The sequence below is a fragment of the Mya arenaria genome, chromosome 11 (assembly GCF_026914265.1).
Source record: "Mya arenaria isolate MELC-2E11 chromosome 11, ASM2691426v1".
Taxonomy (NCBI): Eukaryota; Metazoa; Mollusca; class Bivalvia; order Myida; family Myidae; genus Mya; species Mya arenaria.
Window position 1 is genome coordinate 40,574,222 of NC_069132.1, and position 24,434 is coordinate 40,598,655.

Sequence of the window (24,434 nt, forward strand, 5' to 3'; positions counted from 1 at the left end):
ATAAAACTACAACAATACGAACATGGAGATCTTAGTGTTATCTCTGCTGATAAGGTATTTAAAACGTATCGACACATTTTATCGATACATTTGTGCAAGGGGCATCTCATGTCATTTTCTAACTTAAGTCGATTCCTTAATAAAAAATATGGTACAGTTAAAAGAAATGCATTAATGTTTTTAACGTTAAAGTATGTTGTTGTTTTTCAAAACGGTCAATGCAAAGAACGTATTTCAGAAGTTTTTATCTTTTTATTTATTATGATAAATGAGATGAGACTTAAATTAGGAAAGTGAATTAAGTTTGGAAATGACTTAAGATGCTTTACACCAGCACTGGAGAAATATTTTACATATTTGATAGTTAATTAAAGTCTCATGCATACAATATATATACGTCACATAATAAATATACCTTAAAGCATGCATTGCTACTCAGTGTATGAGTAATAAGAGACTATAGCACACACAACATAAATTTATACATTACTTATATAACATCTAAAATCGATATATATACCCAACACAAAGTATTGCACACTTATTTGATACCATATATCTATTGACAAAAAACATTGAAAACTGCGTTGTTTATTGAAGAGTTGCTCTCGTAAATATACGAGAAACGTACACAAAGACATCTTAAGACTTTCTTAAATGTTTGAGCGATTGGCCGGAAGCAAACCCGCAGCAAAGAAATAGACGCTGTCATTTTAAAGGTTAGTGTTTCAGTAAAAACTCTGCTCCACATGGTCCTGTCGGAAAATGTTTCTTTTGAATCAACAGTAAATGTCAAATGTGAAACTGCATTATACTTAAAAGCGAGTATCATTCACGAGAATATCGAGGGCGTAAAAGAAAAGAATATTTTAAAGCTGAACTCTCACAGATTGAACGTTTTCACAACTTTTTTTAATTTTTGTCTTGGAACGAGCCAATTTATGCGAAAATGCATGGAAACCATGAAACCATGCATATAAGACTGCTGACAAAAAATAAGATCGCATAATTTTATATTTTAGTTCAAAAATTCATGTTTGATGCATTTTTCTTAAACCGTTAGTATCGGGTAAAGCCATAAAACATTATTTTTCGAACGGAAATCTGAAAATCTGTGATCAGATCTTTTGTCAGCAATATTTTATCATTAATTTGCAGATATTTACGTAATAATTTGCTCTTTCCAAGACAAAAAATAAAAAAAAGTTGTAAAAACGGTATATCTGTGAGAGTGCAGCTTTAAATAATAGATGGAACTGATCAGGTAGAATCTAAATAATTAAGGTGACGGAACAAGTGAAGAGAAAAGTTTTACCAACATTAAATATAAGTTTGGACCCCCACACAGCTCTCACAATACTGTTATGAATATTAATAATACACTGCAAATTACAGGGACAAACAAGCCTAGAAGCCAATACTCTAACGAGAACCCTATATAGAGACACAATGTGCAAGGCCTTACAAACAAAAATTATGCGAAAAACTACAGAAACAAGCTCAGTAGCAAAATGTTTAAACATAAATCCGGTTTAATCGCACTGGGTAAACGCCAAAGGCATAGAGCTTAAACACAAAAAATCACAAACAAGAAACGTTGAAAAACAGCACAAAACTCCACAAACAGCACATTGTATAGATACTATATATATATATATATATATATATATAAACTAGGTGTGTTTATCAAGGATTGTCAAGGTACCGCCTTGGAACGGTCAGTAAAATGTAAATTTACTGAGGGTTTAAACCAGTTTAAGTGCACAAACCTCACTCTTATCCCAACAATGACAACCGGACTGAATCTTTGTAATAATATTAAGAACAGAGAATCATGCGATAAGTACGAGAAACCACATTCCACATTTTGGGGGAATGATTACAATGCGATCAGAATCCTAACGTTGAGTGGATCAGTCTGTCAGGGTCATTACTTCTAAGCACAAAATTAATACGATTTCCCGATGTTGTAAAGCAACCTATATACAATACATATGGAATACAATATATAGTTTACATTCCGTCCATGATTCTAATTGCCTGGAACGTACCAACGGCGTTGTCTATTCCAATGTGACACCATTACCGTCAATACAAGTGCTGCTATTTTTGTGCCAGACACACTTTCCGGAAAAGAACGCCACTTAAGTTGATGCCAAAAACCCGTCAGCGCCGTGTAATGCCAACATGTTTGAATTGCTGGTACTTATTTATATCGTTATGTTAGATTGAGTGAGCGATGCTACCGAAGCAATTAACACGGTTAATCAACTTGCGAGGAAATATAAACGTTTTTCTCCCACCCCAGATTATAGATATCTTCCATGGCCAATGGTGTAAGATTGGTTCATCCCAACCCGAGCGTAAGCTTTTTTGTGGAAACCTGGTTTACCGAGTTTCAACAGAACACCCTGCGCTAAGGTTGGGATGAACCTTTTTCCCACCCCAGATTAGTAGACCCAAAAAATTGGCTATGCTGTAAATCCTTATCTTGCCCGGTAATCCTCGTTTAATAAAAAAAACTATGCATAGGTTTGGATGAACGTATCTTACACGAGCGGCCCTAAAAGATGTCTAGTAATCCTCGCTTCCGGAAAAAAAACAACATTCGCTCGGGTTGGGATGACCTTAACATGGAATATATTTATACTCCAACATGCTTTTCATGTAAAGGTATGTGATGCTGAATGATCTAATGGCATGTTTGATTGATCGCTGTTGTAGGAGTAAGCCACAATGTTTGAAAAGTTGCATCTTCATAAATTAAAAAAAAAACACTCTCGCAAACCGCATTGTAGTTTGTTCAACCCACGACAAAAACGAAAGAAATCTTCCAGCTGGTTGATAGAATAATATCGCCCATTTTAGCTATTTGTTTAACGTGTTCAGGATTAATTTAAACAATCCCATGCATCTGGAATTAACATCATCACAATGGCATTTCATTCAATAATACTTGTTCTGTTGAAATAAATTTAGTTCTGGCAAACACCCGATGCGTTTTATCATAAGCAATCGGCGCGAAAATAAATAGAAATAACGAGAGAAGGATTGAAACAATGGCTTGCACCTGGAATTAACACCTCTCCGTTGGCATTTCATTGTATGATACTTGTCCTGTTGAAATAAAAAAGGTCTGGTAATTACCAATGGGTCTTCTCACAAGCAATCGGCGCGAAATTGAATGGAAATAACGAGAAAAGGCGTGAACTGACAGGGTCTTATGAATGGGTGGAAATCAATTGTTACAGATTTGCTAGTCACTCAATTTCTATTACATAAATGATGAGTAAGACAGCCGACACCCCCGCTTCAATGTCTCTTAATGCTTTACCCAGTTTTTTACATCTATGAAATTATCTTGATACGAACTGGATTAAGGAAAACTTTGAAATCAATTGGCATAATTTTGATAATCAATCAATTTCTATTACATAAATGATGAGTAAATCAGCCGACACCCCCGCTTCAATGTTTCTTAATGCTTTTTCCTGTTTTGTACAGCTATGAAATTTTCTTAATACGAACTGGATTAAGGAGAACTTTGAAATCAAATGGCCAATTTTAATAATCAATTAATTTCTATTACATAAATGATGAGTAAGTCAGCCGACACCCCCGCTTTAATGTTTCTTAATGCTTTTCCCCTGTTTTGTACAGCTATGAAATTTTCTTGATACGGTCTGGGTTAAGGAAAACTTTGAAATCGATTGGCACAATTTTGCAAGAAACTAAATTTCTATTACATAAATGATGAGTAAGCCAGCCGACACCCCCGCTTCAATGTTTCTTAATGCTTTTTCCAGTTTTGTACAGCTATGAAATTCTCTTAATACTGGATTAAGGAAAACTTTATTCAAAATTGACACAGTTTCATCGACCTGAAATATGAGTTTACACTAGCGGATCCCCTTAACCTGCCTAAATCGACTTTTTATGTCATTAAAGAGTTGTAAAATGAATGCATAAATTACATCAGAATGAAACATTTTAGACCAAAGTTAGGCAAAAGAAGTTATCAAAAGTTTTTGCTATAATATCCTTGGCAAACTACCACTTTTTTCCGCTACCCAATTACATATTTGCTGAATAATTTAACGATATAAAACTTTAGGTTTTTATTTTTGAATCGTTAATAACCAAACTAAATAGAGTGGAACGTATAAACGTGGGAGAAATACACCTACGTAAGTTTATAAAAATAATTAAAAATAAATACAGCCTAATATCTATAAAAACTGATAATTTGTGCGCGGGTCACTAATTCCGCCGAAAACGGAAACATGGCTAGCCGTGTTTTCAACCCAAGAGTGGGCAATCGTAGTAAACAGAAATAAATTGGATAGTACTTGGGTCAGGTTCAAGGCTCTTTAAAGCCTATACTCCGACGCAATACAAACAGTTCTTATATATGCATCAACAGGGGAAAAATACAATTTCAGCCTTGTATTGCCAAAGCAAACACATATATTAATTTGTTTAAACTTGATTTATTTTACAACAATTGTGATGGAAGTTACTTACACTTACATTTACACTAAGTCACTCTCATTGGCACGATGTTGCGCAAGAGTGTGGTCTTGTGTTGTAGGGGAAAACTCACTTGTCTGCCTTCGTGACTACCAACCAACTATAATAATTGGTGGGAATCTCAATGCAAAATGGGTTAAGGGTCTGGCAAATGTGAGTAAAGTTGAATAAAGATAATTAAATACTTCATTGTTTTGTTCGGATTATCCGTCGCTATCAGTGTGGTTACGTTTCACGGATGTGATTTGCAAACAATCTATCTCCCGGGGGTTGCCTTGTTCTTTCTGGACTGACGATAAACTTGCGTTGACTTGTTATTGGTAATCTCATCCACCAATTGATTCATTCATAGAATCTAAAACCCCAAGGCAAACCAATTCATGAAGGATATCAATTAACAACTGAAGTTTTTGAGTTAAAGTGTAAACTTGTACTTAAATCAGGATGGTTTATCATACCTTGTGATCCCTGTAGCCAACATAAACATCCTAATGTTTTGCAGAGAGGGGATTAGATGAACACATTTGGGGAAAAGAAAACAAACATTTCGAAATCAGAGTGAAGCATATGTCTACCTGCCTGTAACATTAACTTCATGAAATAGAAAGTATTATGGTAACAAAAGTGAGTAGATGCACAATGTATATTAAGTTGATCAGCCGTTTGTTCAATTTGTTTGAAGCTTAAAGATGCATTCTAACTCCCAAATAAGATTCACTAAAATTAATACGATTGTTTTGATATACTAAAAAGGATGAATAAATGACGAAAACAGTGGTCCTTATGAAGGAAAAGGAGTTAAATTTGAAAGAAAAGTGCAAAAATATTCGTTATTTCTACCTTATGAGACTACAGTAAATCGTTTAGTACTCATCAATCATTTAATAGGTTTGCGTTTTTAGCTATTAAATCAATCTTGTTATCAGTAATTAATATTTTCAATAAATGCATTTTTAGTTAGTAATTAAAGGTGTATCTCTCAAAATGTATGTTTGTTATACATGTGTTTGTTCTGATTTTGAAGTGTCACTTTAAGTCGATTCAGATGACTTTACAGATATAAGTGATAGGACACTACAGGGCCAAGGCCTGTAGCCAATAATCGAACAAATACCCCTTTACTTGAGGCACAATGTGCAAGGTTTAACATTGGACAATGAACGGCAACCGGACTCAGTCAATACAAGCGGACTCCATCTCTGTATAGCTGAGAATTATCACAGGACTTTATCTCTGTATGGCTGAGACTTATAACCGGACTTTCTCTCTGTATGGCTGAAAATTATCACAGGACTTTATCTCTGTATGGCTGAAAATTATCACAGGACTTTATCTCTGTATGGCTGAGACTTATAACCGGACTTTATCTCTGTATGGCTGAAAATTATCACAGGACTTTATCTCTATATGGCTGAGAATTATAACCGGACTTTATCTCTGTATGGCTGAGAATTATCACAGGACTTTATCTCTGTATGGCTGAGACTTATAACCGGACTTTATCTCTGTATGGCTGAAAATTATCACAGGACTTTATTCTGTATGGCTGAGAATTATAACCGGACTTTATCTCTGTATGGCTGAGAATTATCACAGGACTTTATCTCTGTATGGCTGAGACTTATAACCGGACTTTATCTCTGTATGGCTGAGAATTATCACAGGACTTTATCTCTGCATGGCTGAGACTTATAACCGGACTTTATCTCTGCATGGCTGAGACTTATAACCGGACTTTATCTCTGTATGGCTGAAAATTATAACCGGACTTTATCTCTGTATGACTGAAAATTATCACAGGACTTTATCTCTATATAGCTGAGAATTATCACAGGACTTTATCTCTGTATGGCTGAGAATTATCACAGGACTTTATCTCTGTATGGCTGAGAATTATCACAGGACTTTATCTCTGTATGGCTGAGACTTATAACCGGACTTTATCTCTGTATGGCTGAAAATTATAACAGGACTTTATCTCTGTATGGCTGAGAATTATCACAGGACTTTATCTCTGTATGGCTGAGAATTATAACAGGACTTTATCTCTGTATGGCTGAGACTTATAACCGGACTTTATCTCTGTATGGCTGAAAAATATCACAGGACTTTATCTCTATATGGCTGAGAATTATAACCGGACTTTATCTCTGTATGGCTGAGAATTATCACAGGACTTTATCTCTGTATGGCTGAGAATTATAACAGGACTTTATCTCTGTATGGCTGAGAATTATAACCGGACTTTATCTCTGTATGGCTGAGAATTATAACAGGACTTTATCTCTATATGGCTGAGAATTATAACCGGACTTTATCTCTGCATGGCTGAGAATTTTAACCGGACTTTATCTCTGCATGGCTGAGAATTATAACCGGACTTTATCTCTGCATGGCTGAGAATTATAACCGGACGTTATCTCTGTATGGCTGAGAATTATCACAAGACTTTATCTCCGCAAGGCTGAGACTTATAACCGGACTCAATATATGTAAGGCTATAGGCTGCGACAAGGCTCAGTAGCCAATAAGAACATGCAAATAATAAAGGAAACATAACTCATAAGTCTTAGGGAAAGATCTTTCTCCCACCTCAGATAAGTAGATCCAATAATTTAACCATGCTAGATATTCTTATCTTGCCTACGGGCGAAGATAAAATGCCCGTATGGAACTCCTTTTTATTGGTCACCATATTGTAATTACCTCCCTTGTTGAAGACTGTCGTCAGTAACATCAAGGAAATCTTGTCTTATGGTAATATTTAGAACGCTAATTAATTATTTCTCGCTTCAAATGTCACCATAAAACAGTTTTCACGCACCATTCAAGAAATAATGCTTCATTCTCCTTAGAACTATTTAAAAAGACCGATTTGACTATTAACATTAACTGGATCACTGCGCGCATATCCATGACAACCACGTGCTATCGCATATCCATACACAATTATTTTCACTAAGCAAAAAGAGTTCCAGCAAAAAAACATTTTTACTTACTTTTGTTTAACTGAGGTTGGAGAAAAAGCATCTACCATAGCCACTCGTGTAAGATAGGTTCACCCTGACACTCGCACAGGGTGTTTTGCGGAAACTCGGTAAACCTCGTTTCCGCAAAACACCCTAAGCTCGGGTCGGAATGAACCTATCTTACACCCTCGGCCATGGAAGATACTTATATTCTCGGTCAGACGTAACTTTATTTGTATGTGGACTAACGCCAGTCTTTTTCTGAGCAAGTGTAGCCGTGTCTGCATTAAGTTTCCAATGCATTTGTTGGTGTTGAATCGGTGGGTGGAGGTGTCATAAAAAATATGTCTTTGTTTTCCACTAATGGATCCTCCGACGGAAATATTTTAAATGACGTACTGTTGTTAGGCTTTAAAAGCTGCTTAAATTTCATGCTCCAATATTGCCTAAATGACGTCATTACTGAAATTGTGTAGGATATGGTGTTGAAGACGAAGTAAAAACACTTCTGTAGAAAACCTAAGGCTTTTAACATAAAATGAAACGGTTCCATTAGAATATTGGACACCTTTTCTCATTAGCTCATTGCAAGATCTCCATTTATAGTGTTTTATTTTTCTGCTTGTCTTAGAATGAAGTGTTAGACATACTCCTACTATAGCGAGAGCCCATTTCTCTAGAGGCAAAACGGCTATAAACGCGAATAATGACTACTGAATTGGGCACTGATTTGTACTTTGAAATGTCGCCAACGACATGTGATACGCAAGTTTTTAAGTAAAATAGTATATGTCTCCTATCAACGGTAATTAAAATGAATTGGGTTCATACTTGTAGTTCGAAATGTCACCCACAATATGTAACACTCAAGCTTTAAGTAAAATAGAAAATGACTATTATCGACGGTAATCAAAATGTATGTGTCTGTCTTAAAATAATTGCTAGAAAGGTTTAAAAAGCCTCTTAGACTTTCTAAAAGGTTTGAGCGGTTGACCGTAAGCAAACCTTCAGCAAGAAAAAACGTAAGGTAAAGTTTAACATATTTTTTGGGGGTTAAGCTTAGTACAGGTTAGTGTGCCGGTAAAGTTAAGTGTGTCAGTAAAAGTTCTGCTTTTTCCAACGGTCACTGCATGTTCCTAACGAAAAACACCTTTTAGAATCACAATTTAATGTCAGATAAAATAGTTTGTCGGGTTAACAAAGCGAATTGGTCAGTACACTTGCTTCTCGCAAAGCCGGGTTCGGTTCCCGACTGGGGCGCATGTTAGTTTGGTTGGTGGTTACCAAGGCGCTGACAAGTGGGTATTCTCCGGGTTCTCCGGTTTCCCTCATAACATAATATCACACTTTCGCGCAACATTATGCTAATGAGAATGATTTAGCATAAAATAATATAACTTTTTACGCAATCGTTGTAACATCGATAAAAAAAGAAGAACATTATCAGCAACACAAGCAACATCAACCGCGACAACAGCAACAATAATATTATCATGTCATATTGGGCCAAAAAAATAATTGTTTGTTTAGGGTAATCTTCCCAAAATTTCTATTTTTTCAAAATCTGTCGTAAGTTCAGAGTGTTATCTTGCACATGGCAGTCTTTCCTACATAACTGTCATTGCCTGACTTTGTTGTATCAGATAAACAATAATTCTGATTAAAATCATCATTTATCCGCCCTTCGTAACTCTCTATTCGCCAACGAATATTTTTTTGCTCAGAAACGGAAAAAAATAGTTAGGGTCGGCGCATTTTTATAGGTAGGGTCGGGTTACCCGAAGCAGACATTTTTTTTAGGCCTTGGCACTATCAAGATAACACATTTTACCACTACATATGAATCAAAACAACAAATCAGCAAAGAAAAACTACATATACCATCCGAAATAAGGTGAAATCAGTTATTCGTGGCGTTGTGTCAAAAGTACAAATCACCTTAGTAGGTTAAACTTAATCTGACAACAGCTAGAGTACAAATCATATTCCAAAAGCTAATGAACTGAAACCCACGATTTCTTTGCTGTGCCAATGTAGCACTACTGCCGGCAGTACAAGTGCCGTTATTCTTATGCCAGAAAACTACTCTAGAGTAAATCTTACTCTTGGATGTCGCCAAAATCGTGCCCGCGTCGATTTATGTCATCTAAATGTCATATGTATGTTTCTTAATATCGATGCTATCCAATAAACATGATTATAGACCCCCCATAATAGAAACAGACCTTAAACTTCAGTTTAACATTCAAAAACATTATAAACCATGAAATATGTCAAAATATGCCTTGATCATTAACGAGTAATACAGAACAGAACAAAACAGAAAAGAACATAAACTTCAGTTTAAACATTCATAAAAATCTCATACAATGAAATAGTTCCAAATGACCCTAAATTATTTACATAAAATTTATCACTTAAGTACACACTATGGCATATTGTAATAAAACATATTTTAGATTCTTAAAAAAATACATGTAAAACAGACATTGATAGTTATTACGTTTTCAAAAGACATTCAAATCTTCTTTAAATTTCGGATATACTCGAAATAACAAGCTGGTTAAAAATAAACTTTTACCGAATGAGTTTATTATTAATAACTCTGCGTTGGAATTTTGCAATTTTCACTCAACGATGCGCAAGTAGATAATTTCCTGTTTCCTTCCGAAGACCTATTTGTGATTAATAGCTGTTGTAGGAGGGTACCAAAATATTTGAAATGTTGCATGTTTAGTTATTAAAAAGATACAAACTGTCTCTTTATTTAGCTCAACCCATGATAAAAGCAAATAACTATATTCCGTCGGGTCGTAAGAAACCATCCCACCCACTCTGGTTATTTGTTTTAGCTGTCAGAAATTAATGGAAACGCTTTCTTTCACGTGGAAATAATACCTGTCTGTACAGCTCAGTGTATTGGCATCTCATTCTGTAACACTTGTCCTGTTGCAATAAACAATGTCCTGGCAAATTCACAATGAGTCTTACCATGGGAATTCGGGGCGAAAATAAATAGAAATGACTAGAACTAGGTGTTAGCTGACCTATAGACTATCAGGAAAGGGTGAAACATTCATCGACAAATTGTTGATAATATGATGTGTTTACCAGCCGACTCCCCCACATATCTAACACGTTCAAGGTTCGTCTGCGGTCCTGTCGAATATATCTATCTCTATGTCTGTCCAATTTGGCCAACATATGTATTTTAATACAGAAAGCTGAACCAACGCGACCTTCACACACCTTCCAAGAGGTATATGCAACATTTAGCAATTAACTACAGTACCACATGCCTATTTGCATATGTTGTTGCAACTTAATGATTGCAGGTTAATAAAAACTTTTTTTCAAATTTAAGTTTTTATTTGCCATTATCGCCAAATCATAAGCAGAGAACAAAAAACAATAAAATAAGATGTTCACAAGATTTCAAGGTGACAGGAACAAAATACTTTCGACATGTACTGTACTTAAACATACAAAAACTAAATATTTTGTAAACTATTTCACATTGGAATTCTAAAATTGCTTTTGCGTACTGCGTGAACCTTTTAGTCCGCGTTCAATAACATATAGCCATTGTTTGCGAAATTACTTAACAATGCTGAACTAATAATAGTTTTCAATAATGTTAAATCGAGCATGGGAGCAAAGGCACCTGTTAACAATAGTAACATTAAAGACTATCTCTCATATTAAAGAATATCTATAATTCATTCCGAGATTTTCACAGATAGGTTGTGCACAAGTCAATAGTTCCACTGTAAACAAAAACATGGCTAACCTCCTTTTCACCCCACGACCGTTGTTAACAGATGCAGATACGATGGTTCATGGTCAGGTTCATGATTAGTCTACGTTTATTACGTCCGCTTGTAATGTCTATAACCAAGGACGCATTGATGCTCCACCGGAGTTTCAGTTGTTGAAAGCAACAAGGGCTTATCAGCAAGCTTATCACCTTATTTAATGCCGTTACTCATGCGATCATATTGGTTCTAAAATATACAACTTGTTCAGGTACCCGACCATACCCACGTAATAGGCGCCGACCCTATCGGTTCTATAGTCAGTCGGTATTTTTTTAAAAAGTAAAATAAAAATAAGTGTACATTTTGATATTTATTTAAGACCGTTATAGCTTTATACACAATATAACTTTAACAACATTATTCAATTATGACAATAATGTTCTAACTTTACGACTAATTTTCTTTCTTCTTCATTTATCATGTTTTCTATACCTTATCTCTAAAATATTTAGGTTCTGTGTCGAACTTTTGAATCTCCGTAAGTAACATCCTCATTGCAAGTGTTACAAAAAGAAACAATTGAAACATTTTGCAAAGTTCAGTTTAAAAATCTCTCTAAAAATATGTGAAATCATCCATGATGTTCCGCTTTAAAGGCACGAAACCTTGGGGGAAAAAAACCCGGCACCTTTTTCTCCATAGGACTCAATTTCACTGACGACGTCACATTATAAACCCAAGGACCACATAGTTCATGAAGTGTATCAATTAACAACTGAACTATTTAAATGAAAGTGTAAACCTGTGCTTAAAACAGAATGATTTATCATGCCTTGTGATCCCTGTAGCCAACATAAACATCCTTATGGTTTGCTGGAGGATTAGATGAACACATTTAGGGAAAAGAAAACAAACATTTCGAAATCAAAGTAAAGCCTGTGTTTATTTGAATCAAATTTTGCATGCGGAAGAAACTATTATGGTAACCAAAGAAAGTAAAAACATTGGATGAGAGTAGATTTAAAGACTAATTGCATGTTGTGACAAGAAATAAGTCCCGATGGATTAGCTGCATTTTTCCATTCGTAATGAGTCTAAATGATTAAGCCTTGTACTTAACGAGTGCTTGTCTGCAACTGCATTGGATGGATGTAGATTGTATTTTAAGAGATGGTTTGTCCGGCTTTCCTTTACTTTCCAATGGTCATGTTCAGTAGTTTGATGTTGAAATAGGTTTATCAACAAAAACATTCAATTGGGAGCTCATGGACTTTGCCGCAATTAAGAGCATGAAACTTGTTTACCTAAAAGTAAAATCTTGATAAAACTAATCTCAGTGCGATTTGTATGTTACGGTCGAGTCCAAAAACATCAGATAATGCAAACAAATGCTTAGAAATTCATAGATTAGTCTAACAAATATGCAGATACTTAAATTCTCAACAAGTATTTTAAATACAATGTCTCAAGTAGATACAAGCAGATGTCTCAAAACCTGATACAGGGCAAACTGGCTTTCTCCGAGTTTCTGACTGTAGTTCTTTCATTCTGAGCAATAATAATCTGACATAATTCTACCTGAGTTGTTTTCTTGGTTAATATAAATGTTTCCGTGTCAAAACTAGCTCAGAGCTTAATTCGTTGTACACGAGTTTCTAATGGGTCTGCACCTCATTAACCCAGACTTTATCCGTCATTGCCAGAATCGTACTGTTGTCTTGGCGAATTTTCCGGATGATGTACAAATTATGACAGCATAAAAACATGTTCTGTTTCAGCAAACAAGTCAGCGTTTTTTTCTGCCATGTTCACATGGAAAACGTTCAAAATTAAGACATGCTTTGGCGACTGATGGATAGTAATTTTACGTCATGTTATGGTCAATTTAACTTAATGTCCTTTTTGTAAGGTAAACAGAATTTTTGAGGTTTAAAATTGTGGCTGTAAACATTCCGTGGATAATTTTCATCAATTTAAGTAATTTTAGGCAATGAAAGTGAATATATTGCAGACTGTCTTTCATTGAAGAGGACGCCAGAGCAATATGCAATACATAATGCAATATTCGAGTTCAAAATTGCTGAAATAGGAATTTAGTGCTAACAGAACGAAATATATTTTTCATTTCGACTTTTACAATGCATATTATCATGGTTATCATATTAACAATATATAGTAAATGAGCCTTGCCATGCGAAAATGTGACTTCGGTGATATTATGACATTTTTATCTGCAGTTGATGTTTTTGGACAGAACTCACAATAATCTTCCGTTTTACCATTACTATTAGGCGATATTGTTACATTTTCACACTTATTATTATTGTTTAACAGAAAAAGTGTTGTACTTCAACATTCCAAGAGTCTGCTCCTAGCAGTCCACTGTAACTACAAGGTGATAATAGCAGGGCCATAAATGGTTTTACTCTGACCTGGCCAGATTTTAATTAATCGATTTGACGGGATACTTTATTGGATGCGGTCTTAATTCACGTACCATATAGCCAGCTGTTACCATGTATGAACCTGTTCATTTGATCAGAAATGTCAAATATGCAAACATTTATCCAATAACCCAACGGTAATTATTGGGGTCAGGTCATTTGAAGAAAGACTGAAATACTCAATAATGTGTATAACACCTGGACCGCCATGTCTTGAAACCTTTGATGAATACAAATTAGACGACATTGGGAAGTAAATCACTACCCCTAGGTGATAATGTAAGAACATGCATTGTGTCATAGTGTTTAGCACTTCAGTAATTGATCGTAAAAATTGTTCTTGATAAGATCATTTGGAGAGTGAATCAATTATTCTTTCTTAAATGCACGTGCAGATGGCGATTAGGGAGATTTATAAGTTTGTAATCGCTACAATCCTGAAGTGATTGTACACTTATTAAAACTGCGTTTACCCCACTCAGTTGATGAACCCATACCTCTCATATCTAAAGCCTACGCTGTTGTTTGGGAAACAGAGCTTAGAAAATGCGATATTTTACATCCGACTTTTAAAATCTAGTGTATAGGAACTCCTTTACATATTTTCTGTTGGCAATCATTTTTTCAAACATTTTTGAATTTGCATTACTCACTTGAATGAGAACATACACACAACTGGTAGATTGTCATTTAAACATAAATCCAAGCCAAATTCAACACCGTTTCTTACACTTTTCGTTAGAATAAAGCATTTTCTGTACTATGTTTAAATACATATTTACAATAGAGCTCTTATTTGAACTTTTGATGGTGTTTACGCATTTAAACAAGCATTTAGTTCACATTTTACACTGACATTATTTATGTCTAACCTGAAATTGCGTAAACGAGTCCCTTTAAAAAAAAATGCATGGGCTATCTGTTTGGTTTAAAGTGACTACATGTAAAATTGAGAAATGTAAAATTGAGAACCTAATTTTAAAATCTTTCTGCTTTATTGACACAACGTTTGTATTACTATTTTGCAAAAGGCAACCACGAATTATCTTAATTTAATGCTAAGTTTCATAAACATCTTTGTTTTAAAGTAATGCAAACTCTCTGCAGCTGACATGAACAAAATGATTTTAGGTGAAGAGAAAACAATGGACAAACAATGAAAAGTTTTAAAAAGGGCATGCGTTTTAGGCTATTTCTGGATTCCTTTCAGCACAGAGTATAGTTCAAGCACCGAGGTCACATTTAAGTTTACATATTATGTGTTTTATGACACTTTTATGGGTTTTTAAACGCTTAAGCCAGGGCTGGTTTCGCATGAAGTGACCATATTAAAGTTCATATTTAAATGTAACCAAAGGTGAAACTCATAAAAAAAGTTCATGAGTGTAGGTTATTCATGATAACTAATTACAGATTAAATCTTCGTTGACATTTCAAATTTACACCTCGAAAACATTGCATTAAGTAAAGTAGACATCGCATTGGTAAAACACTTTTGTAATAAGCTGATATTATAGCATGTAATGTTAAACCGGTATTCTCAAGCCATATCAAGATTAAAGTTATGGTATATCTTAATGCCGTCTGCCAAGTATAGACATAAATGGTATCAAAAATCAAGTTCATTCGCAACTACATGAAAAAAACACTTTATAAAAAAATGCTTCACAGTTGGTAACGTTCATGGCCCCAAGAAGTCCATGTCATCAGACAAGGCAAAGCAATGACTCTACGGAATACGAGCGACAGGGATTAGCCCAATAATCGACTAGAATTCCTCGACCTATTATGTCAATAAAGAATGTTTTGTAGAGATTGCATGATCCAATGTATGCTCAGGTTAGAGAGCGGACATGCAAGTATAACGCGAACGACGAAGATGACAGACGACGGTGAATGAAAACATCATACCTTGCACAACGATATTAAAGCTGAACACTCTTGCTCTCAGTGGTCAGAAATTGGCTCATGGAGAGCAATATTTGATAAACATATTGAGAGCTGATATTTCTACCTTTTGTACCCAGTGCGTAGAGGTGTAAAAGGCGAACAAACAAGACGAATTAGGCGGCAAAAAGACGTGCCAATGAAAGCTATTTAGCTATATAATTTATTATACCTTGTTTTATCATACCATTCCTTGTCTTGTTTCAGTACATAATGTGTCTACAAGGCACCGTCTGCGTAGCGGAGATGCCGAAAAGCTGCCAAAGCGGGGCATGCAAAGCAGAAACTAGATGTGAAAGTGGGTATATTGTTTTATAATCTAATAATATTTTATTGCATGAGAACACATTTAACAATAATAATATCAATGCATAGATTCAAATTATTCTTTAACCGATATTAAAAAATCAAGCATGCAAAGGGATTGGGCTACGAGTTTTGCCAACATCAGTTACGGCCCTCTCCTGAGTATCTTGTTCTGGTCTTACTGAAAATTGACCTGCAAGGGTGTGGCGGAAACGTTTTGCAAGGCCCGAATTACGGGCTTTAGTCTTCCGATATTAGAAAATATTTTTTTTATAATAAAACAATCTATCTCTTTCCGCTGTCGATAATTCGTATTTTAGATAAATACATAAAGTTATAACATTCAATTATCTCAGTAGTGTAATACATCATACTGCAAAAGAGCGATATGTCCTATATAATTTAAAACGTAAACATTGAGTTATTTACATTTTCTTTACATTAATAACATATTAAAAGGTAATGAGCAGCGCACAAGAAGGATGAATTTGACGATAATCTGATCGTATTTATAACAGCAAGGAAGCTAAAATTAAATCAACACCACTGAGATATCATCATTGTAACATTAATGCATTCAAAAGATCTTTGTTGACCTGGTGAATGCATTTGAGTTATAATAACGCTCATCACACAAATCTAATACGAGAAAGGTCGCTGCATTGTGTTAATTCAATACCGGATTTTGTCAAGGTATACGCTGTATTAAAGTTTCATAGCTTGTTATTCATTTCATTAGCAAAGAAATCTGTCTACATTAGGGTTCCCGCAAGGCGTCATTTTTCTTCCGCTATCTTACAACTAATTTGATACTGCGAACGTTAACTTCACTTATAACAGATCCTGTGAATGATTACGCAATTATTGAACAATTCTGATGTGTGCTTTGGTGTACTTATAAACAAATGCAGGTGTTTTAAGGGCGAAAATGATAATTGAAGAAAACGAAAGTCATCGTTAAATGCAAAAAATAAAATGATCTTACGTTTTCAACCACAACCACTTTAATGTATTGGGCAAAGTCGTTTGATATCTCTTGAGGGTTTTTATATTATCAAAAGAAATAAAAAAAAATATCCTATCCAAAAAGAGACATGAGTGACAGTTACACGATATGTATTTCAAATACAAACGATGGCCCAAAATATGAGATTGTTTACATATCATATCAAACAAAGAGCCAGTCTTTGGAACCCATAAATTACCATTACTGACAAAATGTACACACTTATGGGGTGAAAATTGAATCTATGAAAACGTGTTCTATACCGAAGTAAATAATGTTATTTGAATCGCGGTACTCAGTGCACTTAATGATATAATCTTGAAAAATATTGTATAGAAACAACCGACCATTATTCTTTGGGTAGTTTTTGCAGTTGCTGTCCCAAGTTTCGGGTTAACCCGTAAATGATACTCAACAGGAGGTGTTTGTTTAGCCACCCGGCCGTCTGAAGCACCGGGGTCTCGTTAGGTTTTAATCACTATAATATCACTGAAAATCGTCTTTTAAACTTCTTTCCGATGTTTATTTAGGTGTACATTAGATTATCTCATGATTGTAACCTTAAAATCTAAAAAGTGTTTAACATAGGATCAGTAATCAGCCTACTATGTGGCTATATTGATATTACTTCCACCTTGATAGGCGGTTTGTTGAATGATTGAAGAGAATTAAGAGGTAATATCACTTCTTGTTTGTTTGTAATCGACATTCGATCCCCCGCACTTGACTTGATCGTCTTTTGAAATAACATCTAAAGCAAGATAAATCAACCATCGACAAAAGAAGTGACAACCGCCTGTTTGTTCGTAAGAGACAAGAATTCAGCGCTCTAAGATGGTATAATGGAAAGCACTGGCCACATGCTAAGAACGGAGGAAATAAAACTCACGGAGAGTAGCATGTCAACGACTTTCCATTTCAAATTCCACGCATACATTTAATTTCAATGTATATAATTAGATTTGTTTTCACACCCGGGGTGTTTTAACTGTTTTTCTTTAAAGGCGTCTTAAATTTTTCGAGTATCAATTTGCATTGGCGAAAGAAAACAAGTAGGTCCAATACCTTAACAAACAAGGAGATGCAATGGTGAACTTTGCTATTAAAGTCAATTTAACTTCTAAAAACTGACACTAACGGTTTAATCATTATTACGGCAGTCGACCTTGGTTGCAGTATAAAGTTACTAATAGGAAAATAGTATGTTTTGGTCATAAAGTGGAAACACCCAATGGCATTTTGATGGCGAATTTAATTAAGACAACCAAAATACCTTTATATTTTTCTGCAATGTCATTCAGATTGTTAAAATCAAGGTCTAATTCAGTCATTTAAGATTTTCTTATGAATGTTTTAATAAAGAATGTATTCCATTTTCTTTACAATAGGGTCACATGCCTCATTTCAGTTTTGTTTATTCATAATTATATAAGTAAGATGGAATGTTCAGATATTGAATTAGTTAAAAACTTGAAAATGTATTTTACTACATGCTTTCTCGTGACTGTTCACATAATCATTTGTCAACATTATTCACATGAATATGTTAGTTAAGTTAAGTTAAAACATATTTATTTTACAACGATTGTGAAACGAGTTATTACAACATATTAATCATTCCGTTGACCCGATTTTACGCGGTAGTGTGGTCTTGTGTTGTGGGGGAAACTGGAGAACCCGGAGGAAACCCACTTGTCCGGCTTAGTGACCATGAAACTAACTCACCATGAATATATTAGTTACCCACCTAAATATATTCATAAACATTGTTTAAAAAGTCTACCATTTAAGTATCGCAAAGCTTCATTTCATATTTCTTTTTACCATGCGTGGTTAATAAATAATATAGACTGTAAACCGACTTCAAAGTTTAACTTAAACGTACGTAGAAGCATAAGCTACTGATCCCCTGGTTTGTAGAATCACCCTCTCAATTTCAACAACGTAAAACTCTGGTTTCAAAACAATAATGACTGCATCTAATTCATTCAAACCCTGTATACAAGACACTGTAACATTATTAGTGCAAAGCGTCTCATGTTTTGATGTGACCTACATTCGTCAATCAACACATCCATTTATGAATGCAAATCAGTTGTGGCTTGATCGAGTATTACACCGGGAGGTTGGTCCAGCGTCTAGTAGGCTCCTTCAAGCTACCCCCAGCGTCGGCGCACAATCTCCAGATATGATAACAATCGCCCTTTAAGTCTACTCATTGCCAACTATTTAGAAGTCAAAACAAAGGATGAAATAACCTTGTTTCACATTGAAACGCGGTGCAGCATTGCCAAGTTTTGTGTTAAAGTGTTGACAAAGCTAATAATCAATCGAAGCCATCTCAAAAATGCAAGAATTGAATAAAAAATAGTCAAACGAACAAGTTTATCGTGGGATTTACCCGACCTTTGTCCACAGCGCATTGATTTTGTATTTTGGACCTTTGATACCATTATGTAAATGGTCATAGTGATCGGTTATTTTCTTTCAAATAGAATACCGCTTGAACAGTCGGTGCTCGGGGTCATTGACAGCATTTCTCTCATTTGGAAAACCTCGGCCTTTTCCCATCGAAAGCAACCTCGGATGTAGTTTAGTTTAAACGTATTTATTTTACAACAATTGTGAAACAAGTTATTAACTTTATATTAATCATTCTCGTTGGCACGATTTTACGCTAAAATATGATCTTGTGTTGTGGAGGAAACCGGAGATCCCGATGAAAACCCACTTGTCCGTCTTGGTGACAACGAACCAAACTCACATGCGCCCAAGCCGGGAAACGAACCCGGGTCGCATAGGTGAAAAGCGAGTGCTCTAACCACGGCGCTAACTGGACAACCAAATGGACAGTTTATCGAACCCGTTTTATACAATTGGCAGCTGTTGTCTTATAATAAGAAAAGTATAAATATAAATTAACATGGCCAAATGAGGAAAGAAACGGGTTTTTTTATCTTTCAGACCGGAAGGAAATCGTACAAGAGAAAATAAAGAACGAGATCTACCAGAACTGGGAAGATATAGCCGGAAGTCTACCGCGGGACGACCCTTTTGGAGGCGACGTGTGTTCCCAGATCCTCCCCACTGAGGCTGTAATGTGTTCCCAGCAAAAACCCCGATGGCATTTTAATCCCATGACCGGAAAATGCGTGCGTTTCAGCGGTTGTCCGACCGCGGGAAATAACTTTGCACGAAAATATTACTGCAAGCAACAGTGCCGCTACAAACATTTGGGCATTGATACAGTGAACCGATTTCCATCACAAGAAGACGAATTCTGCTCGCAAACTTTGACTGAAGAAGCATTTACATGTGAAACAAAAACGAAAAGATGGTTCTACAGCGTGAGAACTGGCAGATGTGAAAAGTTTATGGGCTGCAAAACTAGCGGAAACAATTTCTCAAGAAAGATATCGTGTAAAGCCAAGTGTCTCAGAAAAAGAACATATACCAATGTTTACAAAGGTATGTATTTGCCGGAATTAGACAATTACGTTATTTTTAGAGAGTGATTAAGAACAAGAAAAAGACTGGAGAATATTGCAAGAATTAATGGTTTCTATTTTCGTTGATCACTCAGTTTATTACAGTTTTCGGAAAAGCTGTTGTTAATGTAATGAATAAATAATGAAGTACTTAATAGTAGGAATTACTCGTTAAAATATTTTTCCACCATTTTCCGCCGAAAGACATATTAGTCAATTTAGTTTATTTGTTTTTGCACTGTATATACTCACGAAATTCACATTTCTAAGAAATTTTGCCCATGAACTGGTTGTACTAAAACTAAATATCAGAGCACATTATTTAGCTCACCGAAAATTGGTTAGAAAAATCAACAAAAACAGAATGCTCCTTAAGAAAAAACAGTTTCTGTTTTATGATTAAGTGTTGTGTTGTTTTAACTCTAGGCCTTTCATCAATATTTTATATGCCTCTGTTTGTTTTAATTATCAAGTCCTGGCATCAACATATTGTTAGGGTCTGTTTGTTTAAATTACCTAGTCCTATACTTTTTTATTTTCAGATTTCCATTCAACAGACACGGTGGCTAGGTAAAGTTCGACCCGTGCATTTAATCCAGAGCATTCTGTGATACACACTAGCGATCTTGGCCAGTATTGCGACCGCTCGTCTCTGACGTCATCCAATTGCGTCACAAGATCATGTGCTTAAAACATGCAGGACATCGTGTCACCTGACCACAACACCTCCCTCACTGTGTCTTGGTCAGACTGTTGAGTGCTACCGACTGTGGACGTTAAAACAATGTCCACGACGTTTTGGAACGTTTCCAATTGTGTTTTGTAGTGTCAACGATGGTAACGTGTTCCGTTACTTTAACACAGTGATCATTTACAGTGTCGCTTTGTAGAAACGCGCATGCTCTTTCTGACTTGTGCTCAGAGAAAAATGCTGAGCATGGAAAAGCATGCCAAGTGTTATTGCCGGTAACTGTTTGACTTTATATCTGTTCTTTTATACGACAAAGGCCAATTGTTCTTTTGAAAAACAAACAACGCTATATGGTTTCTCATCTTCTTACGCAATTGGAACACCTCAGCCATTTTCAATCGAAAACAACCTCTTATGCCGGTGCATTAGTTAAAGTAGTTCGTAAATTTAATAATTTACAGTGTTTTAACTTGTATATTTTTACTACAAACTTCATATTGATTCCCCATGAAGTGCATTATTGCATAAATAATTAATAATAAAGATTCCTAATAGCAAAGACCTTAGGCTTAACTACTTAATTGAAATTACTACGCACTCTACTTGGTGCGTAGTTAAATGTAAAGAATGCTGACGTCTTAAACCGTCCAAATACGTTCGAGGTTGGTTTTGATGAAAAATCGCCGAGGTGCTCCGATTGCATCTTATATGACCATACGTAGAGAGTTGCATAACTATGTGTGCTAAACACATAACTCAGTTGTTATCATAAAACAACAGCGTTTCCTGACGCTTTAGCATTTACAATTTTGAGCATATGATGCAAAATAGTTCGTCTATCATGTTAGTTTATATTACTTTCAAAAGAAGTTGTCAGTCTAACTTCTCATATTTCCTGTGACTTTCGCGCATTTAGTAGATGTATCGGTCAGTCTAATAGTCTGCATCAGTACGTCGAAGACCAAATCTTATATACTAGGAATCAAAGTAGCCCTGAAATATACTCCAATTTTCACATTCCATAATTATGCATAGGTTTCCATAGAGAGCTACATGTAGTATTAACTTGTTTGGCAAGCTTTTGCAAATATTTAAACTAATTTATGATTCTTTAACAACAACGACAAAAAGAATGGAAATTGTTTTTTTTTTAAACCATATAACAACATAAGACGCCTTAAATTGTATGTGTTCGAGTCGGTGTAAAACACTTAAATCTATTCCAAATCAAAATTCATCCTAACGATCTCCTTGTTTTGGAGAGAATGCTTCATCAAATTGATTTTTCCACTGCAGTGAAAATAACAGCAGTGAAAATAACATGCTATTTCACCAAAAAAGCATAAACGAAACTGTATTCATTGACACGTATCATGATAACTGTTATAATAAGTCTATATTATAACTACTCTGTGGTGTTAAAATAACATGCTATTTCACAGAAAAGCATTCAAGAAACTGTTTTCATTCACAAGTATCATGATAACTGTTATAATAAGCTTATATTATAACTTCTCTGTGGTGTAAACTAATTTGTGAGGGGAACAATTATGTTATAATGTGTGTTTCTTCTATGTATTAACACGTATGTGTATGTGCAATTCTCTTGTTGTTTTAAATTTTGTGTACATACATGATTTCAATTTCTCCGACACTAAATTTTTAGTCCAAATATTTGGTAATGCTGTAAATCCTTTTCTCCCACCCCAAGTAAGTACGTTCAAATATTCAACCATGCTGAAAGTCCTTATCTTGCACACGGGCAAAGAAAAAGGACCCATATGTAAAAACAATGAATTGAAATACATTTTTCTACATTTTGTTAAACTGAGGTGGAAGAAAAGGCATCTACCATGGCTGCCCGTGTAAGATAGGTTCATCCAAACCCACGCGCAGAGTGTTCTTCGGAAACTTGATAAACCTCTTTTCCACAAAACACCCTACACTCGGGTTGGGATGAAATTATCTTACCCCTCTCGGCCATGAAAATACTTAAACTATTCTTGTTTTATAGAACTCACAATTGTTTATTAAATGTTTTACTTCGTCATCATGATTCCATTCTCAGTTTTTCTCATATGACCTACTTTACAAAAAGACAAAGCACTCACGAATTTAGCAGATGTGTCACATTTATGCAAATCAGTTACTATTTATATCTTATGTGTTCTTACATGTTTAGCAGTTTAAAACCGTTAAGTACATATCAACAACATCAATAAACATTCATCATGTATGGAATGCTGTTAGGAAAATCGCAGTCATCATGCAAAAAAGTAAAAGTGTTCACTGTCTTGAAATTAGAGACTATTGGTCTATTATTATTGGATTATTGGACTATTGCTAAGTTGGTAGCATAGAATTAATGAACAATTGATATATCGAGAATATACAAACAATTTGTTTGTGAATTTGAATAGTGTCAACTTTACATAGAATTGGGGACAATGTGTCCAAACATCTATACATTCAAATGTAAGCAAATTAAAAGCTACTTTTATATAAATGTAGAAACTATTCTTTAGATGTAAAAAATGCATTTTTTAAACGTAATTTTTTTTCATTTAAATCATTCATGTTAGGTCAGTTTATCTTAAATTCAATTTCTATGAAAAAGATGTTTGTATATGCTTTAATAATATGGTTTATATGAGTTTATGCATTTTGCTTTCACGTTTCTAGGTATTTACGGCATAATTCCGATTAAACAATAGTTGCCATACCTTTATTAAATGAACACCTTATTATGGATAATTATGAAATAGTACAAGTTTACATTTTAGTTTTAATCATGCTAGCTTGAAATAAACACCGCATTCATCATTGTTCATACTCATTTATTTATTTCTTGCAATGAACTTGTGAGTAACAGATGTGTAAAATAACAAAATTACATTTTCTAATAAATTTGAAAAAAAAAATCAATTTTTCTTACCTTTGTAACGTGCGAAGCCTTCAAGGTCAACAGATCCCTTCAGAGAAAAGCATGCTCAACCATGAAGGGGTCGAATGGTCTTTATATACATAGTATATTCTCCATCCACTCGGTGACAGGGATATGCCAATTTGCATATTACCCAACAAGTACTTCAACGTACTATGAACGCACTTCCGCATATAACGGAACATAACACTATGAACGTTACATTACCCACCGAGAATACTTGTTCCGAGTCTTAGCAAGGGGAACTCTTTGGTAAGGCAACTCCGGTTCGGCAGTTGCCAACACCCCACCGCTGCCACCATTTGTAACGCGCAAAGCTTTCAAGACAAACAAATCCCTTTAGAGAAAAGC

General features: G+C 35.0%; 1 protein-coding gene across 1 annotated transcript in view; it reads left to right on the forward strand.

Annotated features, from left to right (window-relative positions):
• LOC128209977 (BPTI/Kunitz domain-containing protein 4-like) overlaps positions 1-24,051 on the forward strand; it is a 37,625-nt gene extending 13,574 nt beyond the window's left edge. Inside the window, exons 3-5 of the mRNA XM_052914260.1 lie at positions 15,856-15,946; positions 19,925-20,428; positions 20,991-24,051. Of these exons, the coding sequence (XP_052770220.1) occupies positions 15,856-15,946; positions 19,925-20,428; positions 20,991-21,022 (627 nt within the window). The 3' untranslated portion in view covers positions 21,023-24,051. The remainder of the gene's footprint in view (positions 1-15,855; positions 15,947-19,924; positions 20,429-20,990) is intronic.
• Positions 24,052-24,434: the final 383 nt, after the last annotated feature.